Source organism: Pelmatolapia mariae, linkage group LG15 (assembly GCF_036321145.2).
Source record: "Pelmatolapia mariae isolate MD_Pm_ZW linkage group LG15, Pm_UMD_F_2, whole genome shotgun sequence".
Classification (NCBI taxonomy): domain Eukaryota; kingdom Metazoa; phylum Chordata; class Actinopteri; order Cichliformes; family Cichlidae; genus Pelmatolapia; species Pelmatolapia mariae.
Genome location: NC_086240.1, coordinates 29,397,009 through 29,405,588, shown reverse-complemented (window position 1 = coordinate 29,405,588; position 8,580 = coordinate 29,397,009). Strand labels below are relative to the sequence as shown.

The window sequence follows — 8,580 nt, the reverse complement described above, 5'->3', positions numbered from 1 at the left end:
CCTGACTGAAGTTTGGTCCGTTTACAGCATCCTGCCATGCGATTGCATTTGTCTCTAACCATCAGGAATCTTCACGTTAACTTTTATCGAGTGGAAAAGTGTTAGCGTTCATCCTCCAGCTTCACTGTTTATGTTATGCTAACATAGCTGTGTCGCTAGCGATCACGTAGCACATCATTATATACCAGCTAGCCCAACTTCAGTAACCTTACAAACGTCACTGCTGTTTAGTTTCCTGTCTTCATTTATGTTGGAAATGATAGCAGAGCTGTACGTTTGAATTTTTTCAGAAATCTCTCAGTCAGAACATGCTATGTCATTCTTAGGTAACTAGCGAAACTAGCGAGCTAACTTCCGCTAACTTCCTGCTAACGTCTAACTCCGTTAAATGTAATAAATTCTGTTTTCATGGATGCCTGGATGTTAAACTTCATAGTTACGCCTGGTAAAGCAGCAATGCTGATCGTTTTATTAAAGATGAATTAATTTAGACAGTTTTTAACTCTCAGTGATGCTGCAGTGTTCGTTTGACTTTGGGAAGAAGACGGAGTTTAGGACCTAGATTACTCCCAGATTTACGAGCACCTTAGTCCAACAAATACGGCAATAACGACTGCCTGCTTGCATGTTCCACAAAACAAAAAAAAGTGCTTTGGTGTGTATCTGACGGACAAACACCAAACCAGTTCCACACCACTGAAGTTGCACCATTTTTACAAACCAATTCTGGTTCATCCGTTTCACTCAACGATCCGCTTTCTCCCTTCTCATTCTCCGTTGCCGCCATGCTTTTTCGGCCATGTGCGTATGAAAACAAAGGCACTGCGCATGCGCCTTTTACCCATATTCTATCGCGATATTTTATTTTCTTATCGTTGCCTAACATTGTACCGGTATTACCGTGAACGGTATAATATGGCCCAGCCCTAACTGCTATAGTACTTTTTTAACGCAAAAAATGTAAAGGTCATTAGCCATGACCATAATCTTCATTCTAAAAAATTAACAAATGTTAAAATATGTTAAAATATGAAGATACAGACTTCAAGTATGCCTGACTCTCGTGCAAGACTTTACTAATTCGCAGATTGTTGCTAATCTATTTATCATAATCATTAGATTTATTTAATCAGAAATGATACCTCAGCCCATCTCAAAAGATAATTAACATTTCATTATGAGGACCTTCATCAGGTGTAAGACTCACATTATCAATTTATCAACCACTTTGTCTCCATCTTTGTTTGCCAGCACAGTGAAATTTGATTTACTCTAATGATGCAAGCAGATCTGATTCCACCCACTCCATCTATTTCATTTCCAGGTGACTCTGCCGTTGAATGTTCAGAGCATCAAAGAGATCCTCTGTTTGCCAGTGGAGGATCAACCATTTCAGTCTCATTCCTTCACCCATAACCAAGTAGCTATTGTGGAGTTAAGCTGTGTAAGCTATTAATGCTAAAACAAGTAAAGCACATTTCTAACCATTGCTTATATTCCATCCTGAAACATACATGTGACCTTTAAACATAAATTCCATAAACATTTTCATAAATGAGAGACCTCAAGTATGTGCAGAAACATAAAATAATAAATCAAATACACCCAAGTTGAGAAGATTGCTGATAGCAACTTGCTTCTAGTCATAATTTTTGAAAAACACATAGATACAGTTTTTCACCCTCTGGGGCCTAATGGGAGATTCATGGTTTATACGTTTATATCTCTTTGGGTAGGTATTTGGCTATGCTAAGGGAAGGAATACACAAACATGACTAAGGTCACTGATAATGACTTAGAACTCACAGAGTTAGATATAAATGACTTCCCAATGCTTGGATGCAGTTCCATTAGCATATAAGTAGCAATGGCTAGCAAGCATTGCTAGCTAGCCAATTAACTGCCAGCAATAGCACTGTCTCACATGATCCTTAAATTAGATGTCTTCTCAGTCAACTGAGAGATGTCACTCTCGTGTATCTATAAGTATGAAGCTACAATGAGAAACAAAATTAGCTTAACACAAATGTACAAAAAAATGCAGTCAAGGAGAAAAGGCTAGATGAAAAGTCTAAAAGTTGAAAATCTAGTCTACAGAGAAATCAAAAGCTCACTAACTGAAATCTCAAACTACATCTTTAACAAATGTTACAATTGGTTTTAGTACACAACTGCCCAAGAAACAATAATTTATCACCTTTAGCTTAACTTAACTCAACTGGTACCTGGATTAAACAAGTAGTAGTAGTGTTACTTGTTGTTCTGCTAAGATAAGCTCATTGCCTCTGAGCTATAGTTTCATACTTATTACACATATACAAGAATTTTTTAAAAATCTGACTCTCAGCAATACTCTTTAATGAATCCTGTTATTTCTTGCATTAGCAAAAAAAGACACCCAACAATGAACACATTAAAAATGGTCCCTGATTTAACTATTATTATTTCTGTGCCCATTACCACAACAGTTAATATTGAAAAATAGAACTAAAAAACACTTTAGGTGTTGTCACTTTAAATGATTGGTTTCTGCAAAAATTCACTACAATTAGTTAAATTGGCTTTGTTTTAAAAGTAACAATGTTAGTTTAACTACTTTTATGAATCAAAGTGACATAACCGGTTCTGTGTAGTAAAAAGCTGAAGAAAACATAGAAACTAAGGTGATCCAGTGCCTTTTGCCTTTGATATATATTTACAGTATAGAAGCCACACGTGTAAGAGTACGAAGGACAACAGTAAAGATACTTTGAGCTTGAGGCCACACTGGCACATGGCTTACATGTGCTAAGGTTGTTGCAGTGTTAAATTGCAGTTGAGCATTTGAAATATGCTAAAATTAAACCTTTGAAATATTTGTAATAGTTTTACTTTTTTTTCCTCCACCAAAAAAGGTATATCTTAGGTTTTGGGTTGACAGTGGCGAAGAGCTGGTAGCAAAAATGCTGGTAAGTCAGTAAGATGTGCATTGTTTGCTAATAGCATTGACAAACAATGTGTCTGTAATAATGAGGGGGAAAAAAGCTGAAAGAGTAGGTTTATCACATGCACACTGCCAATGTAAAACAACACCATTCAAGTGACCGCATGGGAAGAACACCACATAGGAAAGATGTTTTCCAAGTAAGAAGTTGGGAGCTGAGGGTTACATGGATATCCAGTGTGGGTGCAAAACCAAGCTGTGATACTTGGGAACAAATGTATGCAGTCCATAATGTCACAGAAAATGTCGAGAGTGATTGGTAGAGCACATAGGACAGGGAACAAGTCCAACTGTCCAAAATAGAAGCGATAAAAAGAGGTCATGTAGCCTCACATTTGTCTCACACCTCAATGTGGACTTCTTTGGCTGGTGGTGTGTCTTTTAATGAGCCAGAGATGGCATAGAACCTGCAGAGATGTGAACATATGATAGAATAGTCAGACCAAAAAAGCTCACCAATATACAAGCAAAACATAAAAAACAAATTGTGAAGCAAACCTTTAAGTATAAAACTTTTAAACTATCTAAGGTCATTGTTTACCAGTTGGCTTGGGTTTGGTTAATGTCCACTTTTCTGTCAATTTGAAACACCCAAATGCAAAAGGTTTTAACAATAAAAACTATAATCAAAAGATTTGGGATATTATCTGAAAGTTTAACTAGCTTCTTTTAGCTGCCCCCAAGTTCATAAGGGGTAGTCAAAACAGGTAGTTCTGCATATATGATCTGATTTTTTACACCAGATGCCCTTCCTGACGCAACCCTTAAAGGCTTGTGTCTCTACTTTATGAAATGTACCTATTTAGCATGTGGCTAAAATAAAACTCATTCCTAACCTTATACAGGTTGCTCCAAAACCTAAGGCCCCAGTCACACAAACCTAGAGGTCAGTGGGCAACCAGACCACCTAGAAACCACAGGTCACAAGAGAAAAATGAGTATTCCCTGACCAACTGTAAGTCGTTGCTAAAGGTTGCTTTTCTGTGCCGTGCTGTGAAATAGACTGCTATGACCTAGTCACTCAGGCCTAGAAACCAGTCACTGGCCCTCTAATAAGCACTGATTACTAGGGAAAAATCTAATGTTCCAGATGTGGCCAGCTGGCAGGTGGCTGGGGGCGGTTCCATACTGTCACTACGTGAAACTGGTCACAAAAAGAATACATTGCAAAAATCTCCCTGTGATTGTTTTGGTCACTAGTAGTAGGTTGCTGAGGTTGCCCATAGTTGCTTGTACCCTTACCACTGTAACCAACACATTTCATAAGGTCCAACATTGACTTTCATGGTAAATGGTCTTCATGGTCTTTGTTTCCAGTTTTCATCACATATTTCCAAGTTTCTTGCTGCTGCTTGCTGGTTAGTTACTAAGTTTTACAGACAGGCTGGCATGGCATGGCAGACAGGCTGGCATGTGCCATGCAAACTATCATTGACAGCAATCCACTAGTCACCAAAGCAATTGCAAGGAGATTTCTGGTGCACCATACTCTTTGATTTGGGATCTGGGATTTCTCCCAGTAACAGCTAGCAAACTCTAACCACTAACCACTTGCCAATTAGTCAATGAATACACATTTTCTCCCAGTGACCGGAGGTGGCCAGAGGGTTGCTGACTAATCTCAAGGCCTCAGCATTAATCCTATATTTTGTGCTAAACACTTTTCTGGAAATAGTTTTGAGCACAGATTATTTTCTTTGAATCCTGATTGCCAAGGCTTTGTTCGACTCCATAAGAGGTTTTTGAAAGGGTGAAATCCTATAACCATGATCTGTTCTGGGCTAAAGTTTGTTTTCTAGCAGAAAGCATCAAGGCAAAATTTTTCCCACTGCTAAAACATTTCAGACAATGTCTTTATGTATGTATAAAGGTTAGTTTTACCTTGACTTTCTAAAATGCCTTCGTTTCTTCATAACCTTAAAACAGGAGGCTGAGATTTTCAGGTCCACAAGCTGGTAGATAATGGGATTGTACATTGCGGAGGATTTGGCCAGCAACGTAGGAACAACAGACACAGGGATGGGCACTGAGTCTGGCTCACCAAATGCTGACACCACTGACACCACTGCATAAGGGATCCAGGCTATCAAGAAGCCTGTGCAGATCACCATTGCCACCTGGACACAAAATAATATTCTGATCATAAATTTGGACTGAGTAGCACTCAAAAATCTTTGCTCTTTGTTCCGCTTCCATGATTACTAATGTTGGACCTACCTTTGTGAGTTTCATCTCAAGGGTGTGGCTGTTTTTGATGCGTGCATCATAATGTGAAATTTCCTTAGCAGATGACTTGACCTTGAAGATGATCATAACATAAGAGAAGACAATGATCCCTGCAGGGAGTATAAGACAGAAGAACAAAATGGCCATGACGAAGCTCTGGCCAGACACTGAGGCTTGAGCCAACCACCAGTCCAGGGTACAAGAGGTCCCAAAGGGCTCCGGGGCGTAGTTTCCCCAGCCCACCAGGGGCATTGTGGCCCAGAAGGCTGCATACACCCATACAAAGGCCAGGCACAGGAACGCGTGGTGGCGTTTTAGCCATGCGCCTAGGATTGGAGAAAGAAACCCCAAGACTAATGTTGGTTAAATGGTACATTTTGACTGCCAGACTAAATTTCTATGCCACAAATGAAAAGGATTCAGAGCATTAGATTTAGTAGGAGACTCACAAAAATTCCTAGAAAAATACTGAGTATTAAAAAGATAATCATCTGTAGTCAATGACTCTTCACATCAAAAGGTATGCTGTTGACATCAGTAAACAAAAAAAAAGTATTAAACTACTGTAGTGGAATATTTTAATTCTGGGATCTTACACATTTGTATTATTGTGTTTGACTATGAATGACTGAAAAGGAATTTAATTTAAAAGAATTACAATACAGTGTTATAACGGCTTAGCTGTGGTTATAGGCTAATAACAAATACTATACTCCGGAGGCTAAAAGCCCCATCCCTTCACAAAACAGTGCAGTGCAGTGCTGCACTGTTTTGTTTCACAAAACACTGTTTTGTTTCACAAAACACTGCAGGGATCAGATGATGGGGAGCCCCCCTTAATCTGATGTTTATGATGGGGGGTTCCCACACTATTATAGTGATGTACACTATAATGGTGTGGGAACTGAATGGAAAATAAAAAGTAACAGGAGCACTTACAGTAGATCATGCACCTAGATATTTGTGCAATACAGGCTTACAGATGTTTTGTTAGAGCATCATTTATGGCCTATAACTCATGTGAAGGTAAATCTAAACCTTGTCAAGAAATGGCCAGTGATTCAGGAATAACTCCTTTTATTAAACTGTGATAATTTAAATATGTAGTTATAGTCACAGGTTTGGATCTAGACTGCAGACCTATTCATATCTTTTTTATATAAAAGTCAACAAATTCAGTGGTCCCTTGTTTATCGCGGGAGTTACGTTCTAAAAAATAACCCATGACAAGTGAAATCCGCGAATTAGAGCCTTTTTTTTTTTTACAATTATTATAGATGTTTTAAGGCTGTAAAATCCCTCACTACACACTTTATACACTTTTCTCAGACAGGCATGGAAATGTTCACACTTTTCACCCGCAGGTGCCTTTGACGGTGAAAAACGTTTCGTTGACATTGTGTTTGTTGGGCATAAAACTTACAAACATACAGTACAGCACTTCAGAAACACACTGCTAGCGATCGAAGATTTATGTAAATTTGACAAGCTGAACACATTCTGTACTGTACAGGAGACACAGCATGAGATTGATTGACAATGGTCTACAGCCAATCAGTACCCAGAACACCATGCGCTGTAAAACAAACAAACAAAAACAACATGCAAAATTGCACAAAAAAAATCCGCGAAACAACGAGGCCGCGAAAGGTGAACCGTGTTAGAGCGAGGGACCACTGTACATATTCCAGGTTTGCAACATCTGTACATGTTAAATGGAATTAGCATTGTAACTGTGACTGAAAGCGTTTATTACAGTTATTTGCAGGGGGCCCATCATGAAAACATTCAACAATAAACCTAATCAGAAACTTACATTACCTCAGCCAGCTAAAAATTTACATTTTTAAGAGGCTAAAGGAAAAGTTGGTAAAGCTAAAGCTTCCCAAAGCTCAGAGCTAGTCACAAGCCAGCAGCCTCAGTATGAGCAAAAGATCAAAGCAATTATAAAAAAAAATTACAGAGATAAAACGGAGAAAAAAGGATTGATGTCTTGTTATGTGGTGAATTTATAAGCATACTGGTGAATTTATAAGCATACTGGAAAATTAAGTAAGTACCTGGTGGTTGCGTCTGCTTTTGTTTGGTTAGGTAAAATCTGTTGAATAAGATTCAAGCAACAGCCACTCATTTTCTGTTCATTTTTTTTGTATGTCTTTTTGTATGTTTACAGGGGTGGCTGTAGCTCAGGCGGTAGAGCAGGTCATCCACTGATCAGAAGGTTGGTGGTTCGATTCCTGGCTTCCCCCTAGTCTGCATGCCAAATATCCTTGGGCAAGATACTAACCCCATGTTGCTCTCCCAGTTAGGGTATTTTTAATTCTGAGCTACTGGCAAAATACTTTGGTGCCCTTTAAAGTATGTAAGTGTACGTGAACATCTGATGTTTATGAAAATTTGCTGAGTTGTTAGTTACGCACCATATCGGAGATGGCAAATCTTGAGATACCGGTCCAGGCTGACCACAGTCATTGTGATGAGGCTCCCACATCCAAAGAAGAAGCCTGCCCAGCCATAGAATCGGCATCCCTCCCAGCCAAACAGCCAGCGGTGGGATAAACTAGACACAATGAAAAAGGGCTTTCCTGTCACTGTGAGGAAAAAAAATAGGAGACAGAGTAGAAGGAGAAGTGAAAGGGAAATGGAACAGAAAAAGAGAGTGTGTGGGCAGAGAAAAAGGATGAAGACAAAGATCATAAAAGAAGGTAGTGTTGGAGTGGGGTGGGACAAAGAGAAATATTTGGTTGAAAATGGTAAACAGACAACATGTAGCATATTGAAACATACATTCTATTTTTTCAGGGAGAAAACCTTGTGGAACATATCACAACAGAGCTAAATAGCTGCAGATCAGAAACATGACTGGATGTAGGAGAGCAAAAGATAGAAGAAACTGCTTGAAGCAATGTTAAATGCAAGTAATGCATTTAACATTGCTGTGTTTGTTGGTGCTGAACTGTAGCTAAAGGTTGGCAAACCCTTTATGTTCGATACTCTATTCCTTTTGCAATGCTTAAATGCTCAAAAGTTAAATGACTCAATTCCTAAACCTAAAATTCAAAATGTTATTCTTTATTTACATAATTTAATAATTTTAACTGTCTTTGTAATCTTTTTTTAACAGAGCCTTACCATTAAGATACAGTCACGGTCAGTGTTAGGGAGTAACGGAATAAATGTACCGGCGTTACGTATTTAAAATACAAAATATGAGTAACTGTATTCCGTTACCGTTTAAAAAGGTGGTATTCAGAATACAGTTACTTTGTTGAAATAAATGGATTACACGGCAGTCTTTTCCTGTTTCATATGTTAGGCGTGGAATTTTTGGTAATTCCACGCCAGTGGAAACCCAAACAAAGCATGCATTA

At 38.6% G+C, this 8,580-nt stretch overlaps 1 protein-coding gene across 1 annotated transcript in view; it reads right to left on the bottom strand.

Annotated features, from left to right (window-relative positions):
* Positions 1 to 2,348: 2,348 nt before the first annotated feature.
* opn5 (opsin 5) overlaps positions 2,349 to 8,580 on the bottom strand; it is a 49,908-nt gene continuing 43,676 nt past the window's right edge. The window contains exons 4-7 of the mRNA XM_063495758.1: positions 7,630 to 7,800; positions 5,201 to 5,535; positions 4,865 to 5,100; positions 2,349 to 3,390 (exon numbers count right to left, since the gene is read on the bottom strand). Coding sequence (XP_063351828.1) covers positions 3,324 to 3,390; positions 4,865 to 5,100; positions 5,201 to 5,535; positions 7,630 to 7,800 — 809 coding nt within the window. The 3' untranslated portion in view covers positions 2,349 to 3,323. The remainder of the gene's footprint in view (positions 3,391 to 4,864; positions 5,101 to 5,200; positions 5,536 to 7,629; positions 7,801 to 8,580) is intronic.